This window comes from Magallana gigas, chromosome 5 (assembly GCF_963853765.1).
Source record: "Magallana gigas chromosome 5, xbMagGiga1.1, whole genome shotgun sequence".
Lineage (NCBI taxonomy): Eukaryota > Metazoa > Mollusca > Bivalvia > Ostreida > Ostreidae > Magallana > Magallana gigas.
In genome coordinates this window covers 5,609,445-5,636,840 of record NC_088857.1, presented here as the reverse complement: position 1 = coordinate 5,636,840, position 27,396 = coordinate 5,609,445, and the positions used below count along the sequence as shown (strand labels likewise).

At 31.4% G+C, this 27,396-nt stretch overlaps 1 protein-coding gene across 5 annotated transcripts in view; it reads left to right on the top strand.

Moving 5' to 3' along the window:
- The window catches only part of LOC136275781 (uncharacterized), a 215,698-nt gene extending 195,220 nt beyond the window's left edge, over positions 1-20,478 (top strand). The window contains exons 1-6 of one of the 5 annotated variants that reach the window (XM_066085759.1): positions 12,842-13,043; positions 13,564-13,674; positions 14,039-14,078; positions 16,084-16,202; positions 18,063-18,104; positions 18,206-20,478. In XM_066085759.1, coding sequence (XP_065941831.1) covers positions 12,881-13,043; positions 13,564-13,674; positions 14,039-14,078; positions 16,084-16,202; positions 18,063-18,104; positions 18,206-19,386 — 1,656 coding nt within the window. In that variant the 5' untranslated portion in view covers positions 12,842-12,880 and the 3' untranslated portion in view covers positions 19,387-20,478. Of the gene's footprint in view, positions 1-12,841; positions 13,044-13,539; positions 13,675-14,038; positions 14,079-16,083; positions 16,203-18,062; positions 18,105-18,205 lie in introns of those variants that run through there. The other 4 variants (XM_066085756.1, XM_066085758.1, XM_066085762.1 and 1 more) reach the window with 4 other exon arrangements.
- Positions 20,479-27,396: the final 6,918 nt, after the last annotated feature.

Here is a 27,396-nt window from a genome sequence, read left to right as displayed (position 1 = left end):
TAAAAGGAATTCTTATAATCTATTTTCAGATAAATAATGTATTTTATTAACCTTTTTTAATATTTCGGTGAGAAAATTTTCTAGCTAGTTTTCTGTAAATATGTCTTTTATGACATTTTTAATTTGCATTTAAGTTTTTTTTTCTCGTTCTAATTTTTTGAACATGGGTAAGTTTGAAGGTCGTTGGCATGGAAACGAACTCGTTTACATATGCTTAAAATGTCTTTTTTGACAAAAAAGAATCAATTAGAGTCTGTTAAAACAATTTTTTCAATTATTCAATTAGTTTCATGTCAGGTTCACATATCCTTAATAAAGACACATTAAAGCTAATTATTCCCTTCTTGGTTATTTCCCCTGACAGTTTCCCGTGCATGTACTGAAAAACTGGATCTTTTCACTGCAATAATACGCTCGCAATTGCGTTTTAAAGATTTTTCCGGAATTCAAAATTTATATCTTTAAAATTTTGTTTAAACCACACGTCAAATCTGTAGAAATTTCGCTCCTTTACTGGCAGTTACCCAGAACGCTGAAATGTTGATCAAAAGGCTGAGCTAGCAACATTTACTGTTTGGACCGTCTGAATTGATTAATTTAACGGTAATTTGAGTATTTTTAATCTTTAAAAAGCATTATTTTAAAATTCATGTAAGTTATGGGAAAACTGTCATTTAATGGTATTCGCGCAAAATGAGCTGTAGCGTCTCTTTTACATAAAAAGTTTATCTCCATAATTTTTGGAAACGCTTAAAAATATATTTCATCACTCTCTACTATGGAATCAAACATTCTGCAAAAAAAACCCAAAAAAACGACACCTTTGCGAGATTGAGATCATGCATGTATTACATGTACATGTACCTAGCATAAGGGGTTTTCAAGCTGGAACGAATTTTTCATACAAAAAAGAGCGATTTATCATGAATTGTAGTATATATTGTGAATCATTAAATTTACTTGTAACATTTTCTGTTTTGTAAAATATTTATTTTTTGCATATTCCATAAAAATCTAGAAATATGTAAGCAAAGTAGTGTCAGACTCTATCCTGTAGTATTTAGTATTGCAAACTCTTATAATTAACACTCCAAACCTTCTATACCTTAAATTTTGAGGACAAAATACATATTATTGGGAGTGGATTTTAATCAACTCCCTTTGCAGCTACATGTACTCTGGCAAATCAGAGTAAAACTGTGATTGTAAGTAAGCACAAATCATCGCCGTTGATAAGACCTAGTTCTCGAAATAAATCGATAATTTAGATAATTCTTGTAGTCGTATGTGTTCCTATGCCAGAGTTCAATATAGTCTCGTTCACCAAGCCGCTCGACTGTCTCCGGAAATGTTCAACAAGCAGATAGTCTCTCTTGCTTTTGGAGATTAACGGAGACAACCAAGCGTCTGGTAAAACGAGACTAGAGTTAAATATTGCTTGGATCCAAACAATTTTCGAGAATATTTTCATTAATGATACATAGTTTGATGGAATTTATTCTATCTTTAAATATTACACAAATGATTCATATGATGTTTTCCCGGAAATCTTAAAATTGTCGGAAAAGACCGAAAATCCATATTCTTAAAATGTGCGTAATTTAAATACGGATAAGAAACTACTTGTCATCCGAAATTAATTGCATATCGTTGATTTTAAGATAAATTATAATCGATAATATCAACTCCCGTCAGTACTTCAATACTTTAATTATTATCTCAGAAATGATGCCTCCGTCTATCAGTGCTTTCAGTACTTTAATCTATTACTTTGAAACACAATCCAATTATTCCACTCACACAAACATATTTTTTGGTATGTAAGTTCCATACTAATACAATGTCTAATGGTAATGACCCCTGTGATCCCTAGCTACATGGACCGATAATGAATCCTTATACATGTACTATAGAATCAACCTTAATTAAATTAAATTTTCTTTATTCATGTGTTTAGTGTATATTTCCTTATTTGTAGGTGAATAAGTATTTTAAACAACGTTCTCTCCTAAGTTATGACTTATTCCTAAGTATTTTTCGTGAAACGGGCCCTTGTTTCGTTTCTATAAAAACACTCTTTTCTTCAGTCCTTTCCAGTTGTTACTGCACTTTCTACTTCAGTGTGTGGTTTGCGCATGTGCAATGATATACACATAACAGTTCGACACAGGGAAACGTTCTACAATGATCAAGGATTTTTGAAATATGTGTGCCTGAATTTCAGTCTCAGTCTGTTTGTTTCGTCTTTTATTGTACTAGTGAAGTACTTACTTAGGCCTCGCGTTCCGTGAGGAACATAGGCCATCAACAACATTCCTACAAGCACTGGATATGACTTGGAGCAGTGCCGCCAGAGCAGCCCAGAACCCGTGTACTAGTGAAGTGGTTATCTGATTTTTTTTCAAAAAGCGTTTCTACAAATCTTCTCGTACAATGTAAGTAACCGAGTTCGGATGAATGAAATACTGGAATATAGTGAAGCATGAATACTCAGCAGTGCTTTCGGTCTTACATAGAGGGAGTGTATGGATGAGCGTATCAAGGAGATCGAAAACTAAAATTGCAGTTGTTGGAAATAATATATAATCTCAAAAATGTAATATTACAGCGACTTAAAAGCGATCACACCACCCTCTTATTAATGAAAACCAGCAGGCATGTTCACAGAAACTTTCCTAAAATATGACCAAAGTGTGTTCCTAAAATATGACATAGAAAAAAAGTTAGGAATATCTTAAGATCAACTTAGGACACGTCTTAAGATGGTTACCTAGGAACATCTTAGTTAGGATATCCATTATTCTTATTTTTCACATTAATTCATTCAGATAGAGTTTGAGAGACTTGTGTAGGGATGAATCATTAATCATTTTGCCAGAGAAAATTCTACGTCTCTGTAGTTAACACAGAGGATATCCTAACCTTCTACTGCCATTCTTATTTTTCACATTTATTGATACATATCGAATTTGAGAGACTTTTGTCGGGATAAATCACTAAACATTTTGCCTGAGAAAAGTGTAAGTGTCGGTAGTTAACACGTGTCGACAATATGCATAAAACCAGTAAAGTTAATGTATAGATTTTTAAAAATTTACAAATATTAAATTCAAACAACACGTGCATTCTTTGAGTGTAAATTAACATTTGATAAGCCTTAAGAGAAATCTTCACAACTGCCGCAATATTCCCCAAAACGTGATTTTATAGCCTTAGGATGGTCTTAGGACAACGTACTAAGTGATGTCGTAAAGTAAGAATAAAGTTATGGCGGTTCCTTAAGTTAGAAGAGCTTCGAGAAACTTAGGACAGATCATAGTCCTAAGATAGCTTCATGAACATGCATGCAGGTAGGTTGTATTTCAGTAGATTTTAAGGGATAAAGATGTTGTTATTCACTTGATCTCAAGAACCTTACGCTGCATGAAAGAGGTCACTATTTTGGTTAAAAATTAATTTTTCGATTTTAATGTTTATAATGCTTCAGTAGGGCATTTATAATAGTCAACCAAAACTTGAATGTCATTTGTTGAGTTATAAGTATTCTTTGATATGTAAACAAAGCCTCTGTTTACATTTTGAATGTTGAAATAAAATTTTCAGTTTTAGACCAAAAATGAATGTGTTTAACGTTAGAAACTGTTTGTTTATGCTTAAAATGAATAAGGAGATACACAAATCAGCTTAATTTTTTTTTACTGGTATATTGAACCTATGTAAACAAAAAACAGGGCACTAGCCTTGTTTACACAACAAAAAATTGTAAGCTCTGTATTTTCTTATAACTGTACGACTGACCCTCAAATTTCATTTGATCACTTGAAATGCATTCCTAAAGCATTTTAAATAATAAAAACAGAAAAATATAATTTGACCAAAACCGTGACTATACTCCTTTAATGTTTGAATACATGCTTTACAGCAAAATACATTGAAGCGTTTAATAGGGGCTTACTCCAGAAAAGTTTCTACGTAATGTTTTAACTGACCTTTGTCCAATCAGATCGTAGCTGGGCGGAGTTGAGACATTACCGCTCGTGATATAACTTGAGAGAGAGAGAAAAAGAGAGAGAGAGAGAGTTATAATGGAGTAAATTATAACCTAGATGAAGCAGATGAGCGAACTATCTATCAACAATAGTTATAAATTAAAGTGACAAATCAAGGTCTAGAATATCTTTTAAATTTATGAAACTTTGAAGTGTTTTTAAATTCTTTACCAGGGAACAACGATGTCTATATAATGTGAGGAGGTAATGCCAAACATCGAAGACTGTACGAAAAGTTAAGAAACTGTATTTATTACAAGTGTAACCGTTAGTGTCCTAATCAAAGTTTGCCAAATCTTCCTGGAATTAAACAAAGGTTGTAAATTTACTTTGTATAAAACCTTTCTTCATGGTTACTTAGTGTGAAACATTCTTTACCTTAGGACGAATTTGTCCGCCATTGTTTTATTTTTCCACTAAGAATCCGCCTCCGTTGCCTTTCCTTTTCACTTCATCTAAATTCATAAGTGATCATTCGTTCGCATTTCAAAATATTTAATGCCCGTATTCTCGGACTCCATGCTAGGAAATTCAGATGGTTTGTTACGTCATTCTTATACAGGTACATGTTGTGGACGGCGCGCGGCCAAAGAAATTTTCACAATCGTTCTTTAAAACGCTTTAAAGTTATACCAATATAGGATATACATGTAATTTTTATATTCATACCTTAATTAATTTGTTTGCAAGTAAATAACTAATGATAATTTCTTCATCGGCACCACTTATAATTTACTCAATTCACTCTCTCTCTCTCTCTCTCTCTCTCTCTCTCTCTCTCTCTCTCTCTCTCATTCAAGTCACGAGCGACAATGTCTTAACTCCGCCCAGCTACGATCTGATTGGACAAAGGTCAGTCAAAACATTACGTAGAAACTTTTCTGGAGTTAACACCTAATAAACGCTTCAATGTAGTTTGCTGTATTAGAATCCAACAGCCTTATTAAGGATTACGTTTACACAGGGTTTAAGATTTCAAAAAAGATTTTTACAATGTTCAATATCTAAAGTCAAAAGTTGTTTTAGAAACACAAAATAGCAATGTTATTAACAAATATCGATATTAATATCCATGATTTGTTTATGGATTATTTTCTTAATTTCTCTTAAAATCTTTATGTTGCAATGTAATTGCAAAAGTTTAGTTTCTATGTGTTTTTTTCATATTATTTTACATATTTTATGGTTGGATTTACTCGTCTATAAATTTATATCACTGGCTGGCACGCAATTGGAAAAATCTTTCAAATATATAAAATTGATTCAAGATAAAATATCTCGAAATTTTGATCATTGACCTTATATAATGTCAATGTCAACATACAATGTAATACAGACAATAAAAACAGTTTTAGGCAATCAATGGTTTGGGGCTCCTAATAGTCAAAAAGGGGTACAATTTTGGAAATTGATAGAGGAAATTCGGACTAAATTAAACTTAAAATATGAGCATAAAACGATTCATTCAAATATAAATTTAGTCAAGCAATTCGTATTTTATCATTTCCCAACCTACAAATTGTTTTATTATTTCTAATATTTAATATTACAAAATATAGAAAACCTTGAAAATTGTGGACAATTTTGACAATTTAAAAAAAAACCATTTAGAGGTCACTAGCAGAAAAAGTATGTCATTGACCTAGTTATTTGAAAGTGAAAATAGCTCCACAATAGTGGGGCTACAATGAACAATAGGTACTTTTTCGTTCCTATTAGAGGATTTTTTTTTGGCCCCTGAGTAAACGTAATCCTTAAATGAAAAGTAATTATAAAACACCAGAAACACTTCAGTAAATTAATTATATACATTTTGTCAATCCATTTAAAAATATTACAATGTATTTTATCTCAACAAGAAGTAACAACTTGATTAAACTTTCATATTATTTAGTTATACTCGACCACAAAACATGTTCCTAGTACTCTACTTTGAGATAGTGATTTACAACTAGCAATTTTATCTCAACAAGGCACACTTTATGTACTTCAAAGCAGAAAGGGCGTGTGCGTTAGTATTAATACTTGTTTTACTTCCTGTTTAGTCTGATGTTTTATCCTATATTTTAAGATGTAAAATTATAATATTTACTAGTTAATGGTTCATAACAGTTAATATTTGCCAGCAGCTCGTGCAAACGTTTGACTTTGAAACCAAAATAATGTAACAGATATGTGCACAACATCCGACGGTCCTAGATTTACCTTTACACTGTCACGCCATCTTGGATTTCGGTAAATGAATACTGTATCCAAAGGTTATAGATTATACTATAATATGGCGGAACTTGGTACTTACATTCAAACCTTCTGGTTTTGCTGTAGATGGGTGATTTTAAGTCACCCCTGTTAAATGCTCAAATACGTGTATCGATGATTCTTTAAGCTGATAACCCTGAACAGGACGTTTCTGAAATTATCAAGGGAAAGAATAAAAAGCCCAACCTGAAGTAGTTGCAGATTTGTAGCTCTAGCTACAAAATCAAACTCTATTGTCTGCTCTGTTCAGAACATCATGGTCCAGAAACGTCCACGTTTTGTTATTCACTGCCAATACAACCCCGTGAACATGTTCTTTTGTCAAACTCCTTGACAAGTTGGCCTCCGACGTCGGATGTCTTAATTAAAGAAAAGGGAGCTTATTTTCTTCTCTTCTTGAAACGCTCAAAGTGTTTACTCATAAACACGTAGCTTTCGAATTTTTCGCAATCAAAAGCATTTCAAATGCAGTTGCGTAATTAGTATAAATAATTGTTAACTTTGATCCAATATTTAAAAAATAAAATAGTTTAAATTCATATATTTGTGGTATAAACTTTCTAAAGAGCAATGATATTCATTTTTGTGTAAAACTTTTATCGGGTCATGAGGTCATGTTTAAGAATTTAATAATATTATCACAAGAGCTTATGGTTTGAAAATTGAATCCTTTAAATCATACAAAAATATAGTTACGTTTATAACTCTGATATGTTTGATTTCTTAAATGTAAATATCCAAATAACCTAATCAATAAAACAATGTTAACATGAATATAACAATGACCCTTATTAATAAATATGCGTTCCAGGGTCTTTGTTTGAGATAACAAATCGATTTTGTAATGAATAGTCCAATACATTTCATCGATGACTATTTTAATTAATCACCCACGATGCATTTAATCACATTATAATACTAAAAGAATGATTCCTTATTGAATAAAACGCTTACCGTGTATGTGCAAATTATTATTATTTGTGTAAGTTTGTGTTTTGTTTTAAATTTTAAGATGTCATCAATTATTCGAAGTGCAACTATATCAAACTTGAATTGAAGGACTGTACCAGGTTTTAGTCAAAAAGAAGGCAACATGCAATTTCTAATACTTTTTAAAAATTATTATTTTCATGAAGCGCGTACTACCACTTATCTACTGTGTTGGATGTAGCGCGACCGGTGTAACGACGAAAAGTGACCCTCGTAGAATATTGACCCGGGGGTCAATTTTCTACGAAGAAAACTGACCCACGGTCAGTATTCTATGATAAGTTGGGTCTTTTTCCTACAGTTGAAACCATTCCAGACCCCCACATGTTGAAAACTAGTACTGACCCCATAGAATTTTGACATCGCTTATAAACTACATAGAAATTATAGAATTAGAGGTGAGATGTGTAGCATTCATGTTTGGCGAGGGGGAAGGGGGCAGCGGAAGCATTTAAGATATGGATGACTTCCCGTTTTACCCTGTTACATATAGCATCAGTTCAAAATCTGTAATTAACTTTTAAAAACTTAAAGTACTCGTCAGCTTGCATAATGGTGCCTCTGGGGGTTGTGTCTACCCCTTCAGGTACTTGCATGATGATGCGCTCGCTTGCTCTCCATTTTTCCATAACTAAAGACGGTAATGATGCGACAGCTCGTGTCTGCTTGTTTGGCTGAATAGGCACTACTATTATAGAAGACCTTAACATTCTCGATGGTTTATATACCACAGTAGCAGTCGAGGAGCGATCGAAACTAATATGGCCACCAAATGCTTTCATGAAATAATCTCAGCTTTAACGGTTAAGAATTATTCCTTTATGGTCAAGAATCTTTCCATAATGAAAGTAACTGTTATTTCAAATCAAATTTCAAGTGGAAGTAGTTGGCCTTTCAGGATAAAATTAAACCGATTTTCAAAAGGCGTATGCGTCATACAGAAGCCGGTATCAAATTTCAAAGTCCCTCACCAGTATTTTGTGACATCCCATTTAAATGAAATACTGTTTAAGGAAACATAAAAGCCCAAAATGTAATGAACCCGCCCCCCCCCCCTCCCCTCCGATGGAGAGAATTTTTGCTGTTTTGCCCTTGTGTGTCCGTCTGTAACAAAATTTTCGTCACAGAATTCTCAGGAACAGTTGTTCGTTGGTGCTTGAAATTTTAGCACACTCTTTTTAACATGCTATATGATTGCTGGATTTATTTTAATACGAATCTGACGATCATACGTTTATCCGTGCAAATGTCCATGACAAATATTTGTCGAGGTGTCGTAAGCAACTAGTCTTTATAAATGATTGAAATTTTTGCACACTCATTGTTTAAGCATGCAATATGGTAGGAAATATTTTTGTCGAATTTGACGTCAACTTTCTGGTTATCCCCGCATCTGTCCATAACAAAACTTTCGTCGCAGTTTTCTTACCAATTCCTTTTTGAAGGTGTTTGTAATTTTAGCACGCTCTTGTTTAGACATGCCATATGGTTGAATTCATTTTCGTACGAATACTATGTTAACTTCCTGTTTATCTGTGCCTCTGTCCGTATCAAATTTCTATTGCAGTTTCCTCAACAACCTTTGAACAATATGAATGATTCCATAATGGAATTATATTTTTAATACCTATCATATGATGATGTAATTTTAAAACAAATACAATATATTTCTCACAATATGCATTAGTGATGATAAAAATGATCATTAAAAAAACCCATATTAATTGCATTATTTCTCTAACTGAATTTGCGTTTATTCATATGGGAACATATATTCGTATAAGAGCTTCTATTGTGAGCTAACGTTTGTCAAAATGCTATCTGGGGTTGATGATCAATAAAAAGTCTTGAGTCACATATGCATGTTGGGTGAAACTTTTGTGTTACTAGAACATTTCATTAATCCAATCTGAAGATTAAATGTTTTGAATGTAAAACGTATCATGTATACAGCGCACGTGTGTAGACTAAATTTATTATTCAGATTTAATTGCATGCTTTTTATAATACATGAGACTGTGTAGTAAAACATTCAGTTGACAACGATTACATAATGATTACATCATTCTTACTTTTACATTATTTATAATTACATGTAACTTGTACTTTAAATATATCACAAAACGTTTATAGACAAATAGCTGCACAGATAGATACAATCAAATAGAAAAGTGCAGGTTTGCGTTTAACTCAACCTGACAGGTGAGCTAAAAAAGGTAAAAAACAAAGCTATCCAAGGATATTGATTCTACAAAACAATCCGCGTATGCTACAACAAACATGTACAGTTATAAGTATTCTACTAGAACATGTTGACCAACATGTTCTACATATCGGCCATTATTTAACGAATGTAATTTTTATCTTTACACCCGTCCTAAGCTGATAATTATGCAGCGAAGTACATGTACATAGAAGCGATTAATAGGCATTAACTCCAGAAAAGTTTTTACGTAATGTTTTGACTGACCTTTGTCCAATCAGATCGTAGAAGGCGGAGTTGAGACATTACCACTCGTGACCTAATTTGTGTGTGTGAGAGAGAGAGAGAGAGAGAGAGAAAGAGAGAAAGAGAGAGAGAGAGTTAATGGAATACATCATAGATGAGGCAGATGAGCGAACTATGTATCAATAGTTATAAAGTGACAAATCAAGGTATCTAGTATCATAATATCTTATAAAGAACTATATATGCTATGAGTTAAATTTGGCCCCCATAATTCGCCATTTTTTAAAGTGTTTCAGGTACAATAAAATGTTATGTTTTTTTTTTAGAAGAGTTGATTTAAAACATATTTTTCACCTATTTATTGATTTATTTCACTCACTTGCCGTATTTGACGTCAGAAGTGACGGCATCTCTATAATTCAATCTAAATCGGTCAAAAACTGACATTTTTCTTATCTTTTTATGAATGGGAAATATAGAGCGCATGCGTGAACAAGGAAAATTTTTTTGTCACTTTTTAGTGTTGGGTAGATACATCTCTGATGAAAAAATGTTGTTTGTTCAAGCATGCACTCTATGTTTTCTGAAAGAAAAACTGCTTGAAAATAAGCTGTTTTATGCCAAAAATGGCTGGAAAAGGTTGTCTTTACGATGTCATATTTCTAAATTTTGGGCAGTTTAATCAAAATGAACATTATGTAAAAACATCACATTTATATCTGTACAAAGAAAACAAAGAATTTCAGTATAAGGACCATGTTCATTGTAGGGGGCCATTTTAGGCCCATATCATATAAAGTCTTAATTTATGTAACTTTGAAGTGTTTTGAAAATCTTTAACCGGGGAACAACGATGTCTATATATATAGACAATGGGGAGAAGTAATGTCAAACATCGAAGTCTGTACGACTATTTAAGGTGTAATATCTCTCTGCTATTAATTTTACCATATCTTTTTTTTAAAAATTCATATTGATTTTCATGAAAGTCAACATCAATAGATTTAGATGAAACAAAGTTGAAGTGATGAAGCGCTGCTAGATTTTTCAAAAATTGATAATGTGTCTAATCATATTATGAAGAAAACTAGACAAAGTGAATAGAAAAAGCAAACTTTTACCATTGCAGCGTAAAATAAATTAAAAATATTAAATGTATATGAAAATAATATATAGTAATATACATTGCCAATCCATATTAGAAAACATAATGAAGTGCTTTTTAGTTCAGAATAGCACTTTGTTGCATAGGTTTGTAACAAAAATTGCTTCAATTAGCATGAGTTATCTTTCTTTATCATAGACTATTGAAGACTTTACATACATATTTCACATACAGTACTTGATAAATTGCCACAGTTTCTAACTAATCAAAAATGTTTTCTGTTTTTAAATTTGGATAAGATAATAGTTCATTTGAATGGATCCATATGTTTTAGAAATGCTAAAAGTGTAAACCAGTCGTGAGAGTATTTTGTTATGACACTAAAAGGGGATCAAATGAATGATCTTCCAGTAATTGGTATGATCTCAATATAGGGATATATTGTCTTGAATAAAATGCAATATTATTATTTGTTTAATTTTGTTGTCCCATATCTGCTCTCTCAGATAAGAAAACCCATATTCAATTTTAAACATTTGAAATGTTATGTTTCAAACGATGATAATAAAGCCTAAAGTTTGCAATAGTCTTGGTCACGTTTTTCTCAATTACAATTCATTCACCTTCGTGAACGAGCTATAAATGGAGAGAGAGAGAGAGAGAGAGAGAGAGAGAGAGAGAGAGAGAGAGAGAGAGAGAGAGAGAGAGAGAGAGAGAGAGAGAGAGAGAGAGAGAGAGAGAGAGAGAGAGAGAGAGAGAGAGGGAGGGAGGGAGGAGAGAGAGAGAGAGAGAGAGAGAGAGAGAGAGAGAGAGAGAGAGCAAAATTTCATCCAAAATTCTCTGGCCTAAAACATCAAACACGTTCTGTTCATGTACTGAACTAGTACATAAAATTTGGTAATATTTCTAAAAAAAAAATTAATCCATTGGGGGAGGGGAAGGGGTTTACATGTAGACACTGCCTCATTAAAATTTTGATAAATATAATTCGTTTCTTACATTTTTTTTGTGTGAAGTTTTCTTTACTTTTTTCACTTGCCAAAACTTTGGGCTTAGTACGTTTGGTTCAAATTTCCTTTCTTCTTTTTTTTTTATAATTGAATATTAAATAAATGTCGCCTCTCAACATAAATTGGGGCCCAACACTGCTTCCCTTATTGCTACATGCCTTAATAATTGTGAGTTAACAGAAACAAAGTGAGATTATCAGAGGGATATTCCACCTTAATTAAGAAACTGTTTTCATTACAAGTGTTACCAGTTAGTATATTAATTAAAGTATGACAAATCTTCCTGGAATTAAATATAGGTTGTAAATTTACTTTGTACAAAAACTTTCTCCATGGTTACTCATTGAGAAACATTCTTTACCTAAGGACGAATACGTCCGCCATTGTTTTATTTTTCCACTAAGCATCCGTCTGCGTTGCCTTTCCTTTTTACTACATCTAAATTCATGTTATCATTCGTTCGCATTTCAAAATATTTAATGCCCGTATTCTCGGACTCCAGGAAATATAAGTTGGATAGTTACGTCATTCTTATATGAAGACATTGTTGTCGACGGTCAAAGAAATTTTCAAAGTCGTTCTTAAAAACGCCTTTATTAATTAAACTTATACCAATATAGGATATACATGTAATTTCTATATCGTGATTTCTTCATCGGCATCACTTAAAATTTACTCAATTTTCTCTCTCTCTCTCTCTCTCTCTCTCTCTTATGGTGGCAAATCTCTGCCCACCATACTCTCTCTCTCTCTCTCTCTCTCTCTCTCTCTCTCTCTCTCTCTCTCTCAAGTCACGAGCGGCAATATTTTAACTCCGCCCAGCTAAGATCTAATTGGACAAAAGTCAGTCAAAACATAACGTAGAAACTTTTCTGGAGTTAACCCCTATTAAACGCCTCTATGTACTTCGCTATAAGCATTTTTTTTTCATCTGTCACCTTACTGAATGAAATAGCACAATTAAGTATTTCATTACATACTCAATGCTATAAATAGATTAAACAAACTGAAAGAAGCCATGTTTAAGGAACGAAAAACGACTTGTTCATTCAATAAAACCGTATATGAGAAGAATAAAGATTCTTTTAACTGTCAGGGTTCCATCAATGTATATCATTGTATCCAAAACGAAAGGAATAGATCGGGAGAGATATGTATACAGTCTGTATGGGTTCAACCAAGTAAGAATTCAATCATTACTACCTGGTACATTATCAGCCATTTTAAATTTATAAACGTGATTGTACATGTAGGCATAGCATTACACCTATTTTTCTAACATAAAAACATTTTTAGTAAATGTCTTTTGTATCTTTTCAATACTTTAGCATGTAGTTTCTTGTAACTTTACGATCGATTGTTCATTACACTAACCAATGTGTAAACGATTTTTTTGTTTTCACTGATTTTTAAAAAAAGATTATCGAAAACGCGTACGTGTGTTAATTGAATGCTACTTCTGAACTATCAATGATGAATCAATTTATTGTTTGAATAAAAAAGATTACAAGTCGTTGAGTACATTAACACTGTAGACGACATGTATATAAATGATGTTGCAATATATTTACTTCCCGCTAGTCTTGTGATCATCATGTGACTTTGCTCAAGTACAAATGTGTTTACCTTTGGCGGTTATTCACTCACGTTTCATTAACGTGACTGTTTTATATTTAGCTTCCTGGTTTGGTTTTTTAATAGACTACTGTCCTGAATACAACACAGGGGCCAATACCTTGGACACTGTGCCATGCAACGTGTCCACCGGGTCGTGTCCAGACGTTTTATTTCTGTCCAATGAAGTCTATAAGTGTAAGAATCACAGTCCTTTTCTCATGCTTATCATTTTTTTGATGAAATAAAGGAAAAAAAACCAGACAGTCTCTGTCTGACTGAAAACTGAAGTTCGTCACCTCAAAATATTTATTGGAAAATCAAACCACGAGATTGCCAATCTCTGTATCTGAGTATACAGTGGTGTTTTATATATTAAATATGAATGCATATACATTGTATAATTTTATAATTTTGTACTTTTATGCATTTATAACAAGATATAGTCCTTTTTGAAAGAAAGACAAGTTATGGGAAATAACTATAAATGGCTCATATGATATTGAATTACTTCGAAATTAAAAGTTGATCAATTTAAAGGCGTTTTCATTACTCATTTCAGATCCTGCGTGTTTGAATAAAACGTTTACAGGTGATGACAAGTGAGTACTTCTCTCTTTAAAAATATCATAATCATTACATATCATATTTATATTATCAATGCTGTTTAGAAAAAGGAAACTTTTTTTTAAAAGAGGAATGATAGTATTGAGATTTGCTCTTGTATGACGGATATACATTAAAAGTAAATAAAAATATTACATTCTTGATTTTATGAAAAATATATTTTATATATTTTTTGCATATCAACAATTCTATGCGTAGTAAAAAGTAAAAAAAGATGAAAAAACCTCTAGTTTACAGTCCTTTTTGTAAAAAATGAGCTCCAAAGATAAAAAGTCAGTATTGCCCCTTGTAGGGCTCCTTGACTCAAAAAACCAATTTCGCGATATTAGAACTTAATTTAATTGAAAATGACAAAAATAACATAAACCTGTTTTGCAATCTTACTCTCTCTAATATCATAAAAATTCCATAAAGAACAAATACATCCAAATGCTGTGCGACATTCTGACCCGTAAGCAAGTAGTTCGCAAGCTTGTGTTTACATTTACGACAAAATATACTTAAAAATACAAGTAAAAAGGGGGTAGGGTCAGTATTCATCCTTCTGAGTTAAGGCAATTTTTTTACCTTAAGTTCGTGCACCAAAAATGCAATTTCAGCTCGACTGGCAATGGTTGCCAGTATTTTTAATTAAGCAAAATTATTTCAACAAATATTGTTCTAATTATGCACAATGATCAGATTGAATAGACGATTTACGAAAATATTCTGATTAAAAGCTTGTTGAATATCAAGAACTTTATAAAATTAATTCAGTTTGCCTAGATATGTACATGATTTCAGTATAAATTTGGCATAATAAAAGAGGGCGGGTGTCAATAATGTCAAATTTAAGGTAGAGGGCTCCAAAGGCAAAATTATTGCAAAATTTTATCTGAAAAAAAATTTCAGACTTTTTTATTAAATTTTTATGATTTTATGCTTAAAGTCTATCACTGTATCAAGATTTAATTTTGTACGTTACACAGAACATGAATATGTACCAAACTTATCAAATCTTAAGGTGGTATCGGAAAAGTAATAGAAAGGTATTAGAAAGGTAAAAATGTTAAAATCCTGAGCGGGATACGAACTCTGTTTTACAGAATCGTAGTAAATCCTCTAACCCACCGCGCTCCGCTGTTGGTTGACAATGATGGGAAAGAAACTTTTTTATATAAAATTACAGTTGATTTCATTGTTTATTTAGGTAATGTATGAGGGATTTGATTTTCGGTCGAAACCTACAGCAAATGAAACTGACAGGACTGTAAACTACACGCCCCGTTTATCGATTAAACAGACAATATTTTTCTACTCCCCCGTGCGTTCTGTTTTCCGAAAATCGACTCCCCCATAGGTTACCGTTACATCTTAACAGAAAATGCCTTGACTATTTTTTTCTTAAGATTTGATTATTGCACTTACAAGGTTGATTATTTGTATGACTGTTTCAAATGTTTGTAACCCAAACCAAGTCATATATTTTACAAATCATGCATATTTTGACCACCCGATCACCGTGAATTTGAAATCTGTCAAATAGTTTCGAAGTGTGTGAGACTACTAGACGCATAGAGCACTCGGACCAATATATGACCGACGCAAAGTATGACTATCGCTATCTTCCGTGCGGTATATATTTTTTGGAAATACTTGTTATTAATACCTGCAAAAGGAGTGACCTGAATTGCTCCCGTGAACTCCCCCATACTCTTTGTCGACTCCCCCGCGTTAGGGGTTGTATACGATGTAACAGCAAATAAAGGACGAAACTTTGAGAAACACCTCATGTTCAGAACATTTAAAAAGGGAACACACAAATCTTGACCGTTTTACAAATTGTGGACTTCGAATGAAGTCGCCCGTACTACCAAAGAGGACTAATTTATTAAAATATTTAACCAAAAACTTGAAGTAAATTTAGTTTAGATTAAACGATTAAAGTTAAAGCAATCCGACAGATATATACTTATTTTGTCATTTTTTGTTGGATTCTAGAATTTCTAGAGAAGATATCTTACCAGACCCACTGCCATGGATCTTTGTCGGAGTAGGGATATTATTCGTTATTCTTCTTCTCATCGTGAGCTGTATTGTATATCAAAGTCGGCGAAAAAGTAAGAAATAGTTAGGTTCGACATAGATAAGTAAATGGTATTCATAAAGTAGTAGTAATTATGTTTCCAATATTTATGTTGATATTTCTGATTTGTACATCCGTTATGTCTCTGCCTGATGCTATCTCTCAATATTATATTGTTGTTTCGTTGCCGTTTATAACTTTTTAAAGTTTTTGTCTAATTTGAATTTGACGGTTTCAAGAAATGGTCTCACGATCATATAATATGACAAAGGGAAGTATAGTGAGAATAACATAATTATGTACTACACACAATTATCTATGAAGTGTAATTTTGGAGGTCGTTCTAGGTCGTTTTAAGTACTTTTTGGTGTTCTCAAATTGTTTGTCGCTTTTTTAAAACTTTGACATAATCATTATGTATAATGAATAGCAACCTGCGATTAAATTTTATCTGCAAATAGAATCAAAGACGTAAATTGCAAGCTCATTGTAATAGTAACTGAAGTAAATGACAGTTATACAAAACTAATAAGACGCACATTATCTTATGAGATTTTCAAAATCACCAGGGGTCAAATCATTCACCTAAGCAAAAAATTCAAACTGACATAACTCATACGAAAGTAGTTTTACGAAGTTTTTACAATTCCAAAACACTGGTATAAATGCAATAAATCAAAGTTTTTAAAATAACTTTTGTCAATGCCTTCAATCAATTTATACAAAAACAATTCGATGTCACCTTAAAGCAGTTACTGGGTATTGCCCCTAAAAAATTCCTAATTTTGTTAAAAACAATTTTTAATAAGGTAACGCAGAGAAAATATTTTATTCTCTTGGCCCATTGAGGGCTTATATAACATATTTATGTCTCTTCATGTTGATATTAACTAAATTTGGTAAACTATTTATAATTCATCAAAAATATGATAATGTGTTCCGTTTAGAGAGTCCCCTATAATACCTCTTAATCCATGATGACCTTAGTCGAGCGATGTTCATGTAGTTTTCAGCACATGTCAATTTTGGTCGATCAAAATCCACGTGCTACAAATAAACGATACTGTGGTTTCGTGGATTTCGTTATTAAGTTGATTCACGAAATTAAGTGTTCCATGAAGTGCAATTTCTATTAACAGTTTGTATTGATAGGGTCATTGGCCACGAAATTACGTATCCTTGAAATCGTGATTTTCCCTTTTTCCACGAAAATTGATACCCTTGAATATTAATGAAACCACAGTATAAGATCAATCCGATTTGTACTAGCTGCAGGTCTGTAGTTTCCGGCCTAAAAAATTCTGATGGACGACCTGGGAGCTAGAGTGTCACCCATTGAAAAAATTGTGTATTTATTACACACAAAAACGTGCGCTAGTTTTGGACTGATTTACCTTATTTAACTGCAAATTCTGTAAAAAAAAAAAAATAATTTTATTAAATTTTTCATGCAATTTACTGCTATTATCGTCTCTTAACTTTCTTCAGATCGGCTTTTAACACCATCATTAGCCCCGTAAAATGAAGTGGTGCAGTTTAATTATATGTGAAACGACTCTCTACTTCGATGTAAATTTAACATACTTGATTTTCCAAAGTAAAGAGACGATATCAGTAGTGAATTGCATGAAGAAATTAATGGTATTCATTTTTTTCACAAAATTTGGGTACAAATGAGGTTAATCAGTCCAAAACTAGCGAACGAAAATGATAATAAAAATAAAACAGAACGAAAACAATAAGACAGAAAGTCAAAAGCCCCTTATTACAAACGCAGCTGAAGGCACGTTTTAGTTTTAACCTGAATTTGGTCATAATTATCATTAATTTTTTTTCGAAGACATGAGTGATTACATTAATTGAAAATAAAATGTCTTATTTTATTATGTTTTAGGACAACGAAAAAAGGGAGAAGAAGACATGCATTTGATTGATAGTATGTCTAATTCTCAATACTTTATATTTTTACTATCTTGTATTATAATTAATACTTTTATTATTTATATCTAATAAATATTTTTCTTCTTGACTTATTAGATTTCAACTTAGAGAAACCTTTCTATAAAACATCAGCCTTTCACGAGGGAGTGAACTTTATCACCAGTGGTGGTGAAGTACTCTGTTTGGTAGGCCGATGGGGATCTGGGAAAAGGTCAACAGCTAAACAAGTATACGTGGCTGTCACGAATTCATCACCGATAATGATCAGCAATCCTCTTACATTTGACGTTAAAGAACATCATGAACCTATCATCGTGGACATGTCGCTTTCTATAGGAATATCTAAGTCAGAAAAGCAAGACCTAGCAGATAAAAGTCACATGTTATTTGAAAATATGTCCTCTTCAAACACATATACAAAAGCTTTCATAATCTTTCTTATTGATAAAGATCGGGAAAGTATCACTAAATTTGTCAAATCCCTTGGAAAAAAAACAAAATTCATAGATCTGTCAAAGAGTCTTACAAAAGGAGATCGGACCCAAATCTTATCTTCACATCTTCTAATTTTCTGTCCGAAAATTGGCTTCAGTCAAGTTGAACAGCTAGCATTAAAAGGCAATGACCATTCATTAGGATACCCAGAAATATGTGCGCTGTTCTGTAGATGTAGCCATTTCCAAACAGTTGGCCTACTAGCATTTTGTAATCAACCTCTAAGATATTTGAAGTCGTATTTAGAAAAAAAGTACCGATCTAATGATAAAGAAACGTTTCTAATGTTAGTATATATGAGTCTAAATAAAATGAAGATAAATGTGAACGACGACAAATACGACAAGCTTTTTGAATTACTTGAGTCTTGCAACTGTGATACCTTTGGAGATGAGACAAAATGCAAAACAGAACAAAACGAGAATACTGGAATTGAAACAACAGAAGAAACAAGTAATATTCAGCAGGGATTGTCCTCTAAAGATAAGCCTAAAAAGCATTGCAAGAGTAAAGAGGATATTCCTTCCTTTATACCAAAGGAGTTTGTAAAAAAAGAAGCGTCTATTTACAGATTACAACATGACGTCATAAAAAGAATGACTCTTATCGTGTTTGGAACCTATCACTTTGATAAACTGCTTACATTATGCAACCTAGAAGAATTAAGGCCTTGGGTTAAAGAAAAAAGCAACTTACCTAGTATGAAACAAGGTGACATTAAACCCATTTTAGAAATCAGTGGGGAAAAATGGAAACAATACCAAGCAATGCTAAGCAGATGATACAAAATCAATTCGATCACAAATTAATCAAATGAATTGCAAACCAAGGAAAATGCTCATTTCTTTAAGAGTTTGTGGTGGATGTAAATGTGAATGACAGGAGGTCTATTTACAGATAACAACAACATATTACTCAATAAACATTGTGTATTTTTTAACCTACTATTATGATTAACTGCTGATATAGAACAGAAGAGAATGATTGAAGACAACAGATCTGGCGATATAATGTCTTTATAGATTCCAAGAGACACATTTAATCTAACAACCTGAACAAATGGGTTTTTAATCAAAAGCGAACTGCTGTAAACGTATTATATTTGGCGTGTACTATATTTGACGGAAATAAGTTTTTTAACACGTTGGCGTGGATTTGAATTTGTGTGTTCCTGAATGTGACTATTCTTAAACATATATACATGACATTTAGCGGTGTACTTGATTTAGCAGAAGTAGTATTCCGCCAAAAGCGTTTAATAGAATACACCGCCAAATGTAGTACGTTTACAGTATCTTGAACAAAACAATTACACATCTTTATTAAAAATGCTATTTTGTGTAACTATAAAACAATTATTTTAATTTTTAAAGTTAGACCATGATTTAACTACAAGTTATCAAGACTTATGGAAATATATAGACGAGATAAACATTAAATCAACAAGATTAAGCTAACGTAGTGCCTTAAACATTCCAAAGGCAAAAACAGAATAGTTTAAAAGCTTTTTTAAAATTTACATTTTTCATTTATGGATTGAACTATCGTAATTTTTAAAATGTCTTTCAACATTAGAAACTTTTTAAGTATGTTTACCCTAGAGAATGTTTCCATTTGAAAATGTAGTGATAGTCTGTATTCTTATTTTCATAGAAATTTTGTATTGTGCATTTTCATATTATATGTACATAATTTAACTTATGTGTATTGTATATCTTTCTCTGAGATGTTTTTAAAACCGCGCATACGCATTGCACATGCATATAAAGAGAAAGTGCATCTTTTAAGCCCGCGTATATCATAGCATGTTAACAAGTTGATTACATCTATTCCATACTTCTAGATTGAGTACTTATCAAAATATTTGAATTTGTTAGTTTCGTATTCATGAATTTTCGGGAGCAGCTATTGTAGCGCAAAGACGCTCTCCTGGCGCCATAATGCAACTTTAAATTCATACAATTTGTATTCGTCTTTATTGAGAGAGCTTTATGGTTTGCATGATTAAATGCATGTTTTTAACGGAGATAGAAGTAAGAATTTACACAAATAATAAGAGAGTATTGCAACATGAATTAAGCAAACCATAAAGAACAAAAGAAAATCAAAGTGAAATTGGATAAGTCTGAATATGGAGACAATGAAGTGAGAAAAAAAATTGTAAATGTACTTTTAAAAGAATAAAGACACGTGCTGAAAACTACAAGATCTTCGTCCCACTACGGTCATCATGGAAAACGAGGTTAAAGCGATTCCCTAATTGAAACACATCCTTTCTTACGCGATAATTTATAAATGGTTTACCAATTCAGGTTCATTCTAAAATGAATAGACATATACATGTATATGTCAAATAACCCCTCAAGGGGCCTCATTTATAAAAATAGATTTAGGTTGTAGCAACTCCTATAATAAACACCATAAATACATGCTTGCAATGTATTTATGTGATAGGTTATACGTAATTATTAATTTTAATGATATAATTAGATTTATTGCACGGAGAACTTTGTAATTTTCTGAAAAGTTTATACATTGATGAGTAGTACAAAAATACCAAACCCGATCGGAATTTTTTTTCATGTCGGGTTTTCGATAAGATGCGCCGTACTGTCTCTTTAAGCAGTCCAGTTACGGTAATTTTGTCTGGATTTTTTTAACCTTAAAATATTTTCAATTTGATAAAATATTATTTGGTTTTTCACTGACAATATTGTTAAATTATCATGGTAGCAAAAACCCGGGACAGACTATAGCATCCATTATATTAAACTTTTCTTCAGTTCCAGTCTCCGCAATGTGAAGATTGAATAAATACATTTAGTTGAAAATATATGCTATGACATTACCAATAAGCATTCAGTTGAATTTTGCATGCTATTAAAAGAAAAATTCAAAATATTCCAACTCCAAAAATAACCCGGTAATGCACATAAAGAAGAAATAATACACCGAGGAAAATTATCTTAAACTGAGGACTGTCGCTTATCTCCTTAATATACCTAAACACTTTCGGACGGCATGTTGCATGTATGTAGCAGCTTTAATTTTTAAATCTGTATATGTATATTCAGGTGCACATGTCATAGTTCATTCATTCAGAATTCAATTATTGTAGTGCATATAACGCTTAGATATATTGATATATTATAAATGTGTAAAGCGTAAATAAAAAACATATATATATATATATATATATATATATATATATATATATATATATATATATATATATAATATATATATATATATATATATATATATATATATATATATATATATATATATATATATATATATATATATATATATATATATATATACGAGGATCCTGTATAAGGTCAACACTGCGTCGGATAAACATAGCATCAATGTCGACCCGGAAGAATGTCAACACATCGGTGTTGACATTGTTCCGCACCCTTCTGGTTTGGTATGATCTGCTTACTGGATGTCGTTTTTCTTGTTATTATTCGAAAGATTGACATTTAGTTGTAAATAAAACTCTGCTTTGGTTTCTTTAAACTTATCTGCTTTCGTGTTTTTATCTTTGGAAGGAGGGTACCCTCCTCGGAAGTATATATCGCCACCTTGATAATCATAGTGAGAATGTCGACAGGCATGTTTTTTGACTTTCTTTTAATAATTCTAACTATATAAGAATAAAAGAATGAGTGCATACGTTAAAGTAGTAAAGAATTGATATAACCTGAAGATATCACAATGATTTTTTCAGTAATGTTTAAAAGACTTCGGAATTTCTATTTTAACAGGCTCTAAAACCGGCATTCAAACTGTATATACATTTTGTGACGTCAGGCGGTTTATTTAGCTTGAAAACAATGGCGGACTAGGCTAGTTCGCTTCGGGAGAATTTTTATTGTTTTCATGAATTTTGTGAGTTCAATGGAGTATTTTAAGGTTACTTTTTGTTCATTGGTGTTGTTAACGTAAGTATCTTCATTAATTGTATTCTTGTGATCATGCTTTTAGCTATATTATTCGTATTTTCGGTAGGTAATACCTCCTTTGTTTACACATGAACTACACGCTAGAAAGTAACAGTTATTTTTCTGGGTTAGATTTTCTCTTTATCGCCACTATTCCTCATTTGAATCTGCTGTAAAAAAAAACTTTATTAAAATATTAAATTGTGTACCGTGAATTACATCGATTTGCGTCGTTTAATTAATCTTAAAATATGATGTGTGTGTCAATAGCATACTTTGTTTACCCATAATATTGGAATGGAAATAGTTGAAGTTGTCATACATATAACAAAACACAAGAGATCTAAAATAGGATTTTTGCCGATCAATATTTTCTGATTTTTCAATTTTGTTTGACTACAAGAATGTATTTCAGATGCAAGAGAATTATTCGATAAATGCAAAACACTGTCCTGGGTACAGAAAATTATCATTTTCATGTGACAATTATCTTTAAGGGTCAAATAACGGTTTAATTTTTTCTTTATTTGTCATACATTTATCTATCGTCTTAATTTGCCAAATATATGAAATATAAACCCTAAGCTTTTAATATTTCACTTCTAATTTTCAAGAATATGAACCATTTAAAATATTCCATACATGCATTTTGCGTGAAATCAATATGATATAAAAACATTAAATGGATTGTTTTGTGATAAATATACTCTCACAAGACGTGTTTATTTTGTTATTTATTGTAAAAGAAATATCTTCAATTAATATTAAAACATAGGTGAATGTAAGTTTTTTTCTTCATTTACAGTTTTTACAAAAATATAATGACGTTCTTAACAGAATATGTTTTTAAACGCAAAAACGTAGGTTATTTTTTGAAAAAACTAAAAATGTTCATTCAATGAGAGGAGAAAAAAATTCTGGGTTTTTTTTACTTTTTGTTGTTGAAGCAGGGTGTTGCTGAAAAATTTAAGTCAAGTTTTTTTTATTTGGTATAACTGATTTAATTTTGATTATTTAAAATCGGAGTTTGATTATTTATAATCGGAGTATAGATATCCACTAAATCTAACCAGAAACTAGGAATAGTACATGTTCTTTATTCCTGTTTTTAAAATGTAAACAAACGAGTTGCAGTCCTTGTAAATGGAATGCCGTAGTCTAAAAATAACTTGTAAACAAAGTGGCAAAACACGGGAATTATCTTCCCTTCACCATTCCTAGCACACGTGTTTTGGCCGGTGAAAATAATGTGGCATGTACATAATTTTTCTGGGTTTTCTTTATTATGGCAAGTAAAATATCCAAATTCCTTTTTTTTAAAAGCGAGGAAACTTCAAATTCATTAAAAGCCGTCACAAAACCAATATTCACTAAATGTTTATCATAACCATAACCACCATAGTCACCAGAAGGACTTCAGCAAAAATTAATGGCTTAAGAGAAATATTGTGATGACTGGGGTATGCAAGTTAATTCCAATAAAACCAAAGTTATCATATTTAACAAAGCCGGGAGAACAATAAAACATAAATTTTGTTTCAAAATTTCCAATATTGAATGTGTACCAAGTTACAAATACTTATAGGCATTCATTTCACAGCATCAGGGGCTTTCTCACTGGCTAAGGTTGAATTACACAACAAGGGATTGAAAGCTTATTTCAAACTACGGAAAGATTTCCTGAGTCTAAACCCCGGGATATCCACTAGATTAAATGTATTTGACCACACTATAAAGCCAATTTTACTTTATGACTCTGAAATATGAGGAATCCTTAATGTCAATAACATAAAAATAAAACGGTCTAATGATATATTGATACAACAGTGTTATAACAACTTAATAGCTGAAACGTTACATCTCAAATTTTGTAAAACCATATTGGGTTTGAATAAGAAAAGTATGAACCATGCTTCACATAGCTAAATATGTAAAAAGTGTACACTTAATATAGAATTGAAGATAAAGACCATTTTCTTATCAAATGCAGCAACGTTACAAAGGAAAGAGAGAAACTACTGATTTCATTTCATCTAAAGCAAAACATTTTACTAGTTTGCAAGATAAGCAAAAATTATTTTGGATTTTAAACTGTGAAGAATTAGATATATTTCACTCTCTTGGTATATTTTTACAAAAGGCATTGCCTTAATTTGTATTTCCTGGTCAAATATTGAGTTTTTACTTTTTAATCATATGATAAACTATTTCATGTTTGTATGTACATTTGTATTTTGACATATTTATGTATGGTGTTAAACATAAATATACAGAGGACATTGTATTGAGTGTATAGAACTATACATATATATATATACTAATTAAATGTTCCTGTCTGTCCTAGCTCTTTCAATCATCCAACTCTTTCCCTCTTCTACATGTTTATTGAATGTTTTATGTACATTGGATGCTGTATGTACAATCTTCATGTTGCCCCTTGAGGGCTTTATTTGGTAAATAAAGAAATTAAAATTTGTACGATTTTTATACCGTACGAATATTATACCGGGAATCATGTATGTAGAAAATTAAATATTTTTAAAAACATTTTTTCCCGTTTCTTGCATTTTGATTTGTGTTTGTTTGTTTTTTTTTAATTTTAAAAAACCCTATTTTATTTCAGATAGTTGATCCTGTCATATGGTGTGGCTATTGATTGAAGTACTTGATGAGTCTTGAAATTAAGCAAGCTGATTTTGTACTACAGTCTGTTGCTACTGAGTTTTCCAACACCAGAAATGAGTTTCAATTCCTGATCTTGATACATTCAAAAATTTCAATCGATGGCCAACGGATTTTTTGAACTTGTTTTATTCAAAAAGGTGAAGGCACATTTTTGCACCTGAATAAATTCTTCATTATTACAGTTCATTTTTTTCTGTAATATATTGTTCTGTAATATGATTTTTTAAGTAGACAAAAGATAAACCAGCAGACATGTTCACAAAACTTTCCTAAGTTGTGACTTAAGAGTGTTACTCACATATGACTTAGGTAAAAAGTTAGAAAAACCCTTAGATCAGCTTAAGACATACCTTATGATGTAGATCGACGGTATCCTAGAAAAACCTTATCAAAAAAATTATTTTATAATATTATATTCAGTACTTTAATTTAAGAGACTTTTATGGGGAAAATCACTATGAATTTTGACAGAAAAAAATTAATTAACACGATAAAAACCAGTATATTTCAATTTGTATACATTTTTTAAATAAAGGTATCTATTAAGATTTACAAGGAAATTAGTAGCTAGTAAAACATGAGAATATAATACAATCCAATGATCATTTTAACAAGAAATTTTCTTGAAATTAGACACTCTTACCATACGGGTAATACACGAGAAGGCACCTTTTCATAGAATTCATGGGGGGGGGGGGTAATAAAATCACTTTAAATTTGCAATGAATAGAATATTAATGTTAGTTACAAGTATGATTATAAAAAAAATTGGTATTAATCTACCTAAAAAATACATTACACAAGTCAATTTCAATTCTTTATTTCTTTAATCTTTATAGCTTACTAGTATCAGTATAACATATGTATAACATGAGGTGGTAGTGTATTTACAGGAGAACTTGTGCACGTACAAATAATAACATATACTATACTATATATACCGGTTGAGAATACAAAACAAAAGACTAACAATTATATAATACAAATAGCATTCTTTTAGAAATGAATTTGCCAAGATCTTTAACAATTTCAGTATTAAAAGTTGAATTAATTTAAACATAGAAGGTTTTTTTTATAATAATATTCTTTCATGTTTAATATGCGCAATGTTCTGTTTAAAGGACAAAGAAATAAAAAATGGAATTCATCTTCAACACTAGTTTTGCAATTTGGACAAAATCTATTTTCTCTATTTGTGCTATTATATCTGCCAGTTTCAATAGCCAGGCGATGTGACGATAGTCGTTATTGAATTATATATATCTGTAATTTAAAATGGGAATAGGTTTTCCTAAATAGTATTGAAAATGCATATCATCGATAAGATATTTGTAAAAGGAACACTTTTTCGAATTTTCAACATTTGCAAAAATATCTTGTTTGGCCTGATCAAAAATTCATTGTTTTACAAGTAGTAAATACCATTGTTTATTTTTTGGTTAGTCCACATATAAAAGAAACCGAGGTCAATGAGAATTTTCTTAACATCGAAAACCCAGTTTTTATAACCGTGTTCTTCACAACTAATATAATTAACTTCGTAGCAATGTCTAATTATACAATTGTCACTAATTAGACATTTTTCCAAAACGTAATAATGTTAAACATTCTATAATGTACAAGGGGCACATGGCCTAATCCAGCATATAAATAAGCAGTATTTGTATTTTTCTTAACTCCGAGAACTTGTTTACAGAAATTCTGTATGAAGTTTTTCAATAATGCAACCAATATTATTTCCCCATATTTCTGAACAATAATTAACAATTCCGCCAATAAAACATTCCCCGTATATTTTTTGTAAGCGCAAACAATGCTTTTCTACCATGTTCAGATAATTGTTTTTCAGCTTTAGTAAATTTGTTGTTAAAGTTGAAAAGTATTCCTAAGTAAGTGAATTGATTTACAATTTCTCAAACATCATTACCAATGTGCCACCACTCACTATCTTTTATTCTGTCGTTGTTTCTGAAAAACACAATTTTTTTACTTAATTCATCAAACAAAGCTGCAAGTCTCTTCCAATTATTTTTCAGGAACAAAATGAAAATGTGAAAATTATCTTGTAGGCTTATACTAATTAAAGTGAATTAACTCTTTAGCAAAAAATATTTTCATAATTTATTGGTCAATTTGCAAAGCAATAAATTTAATTTA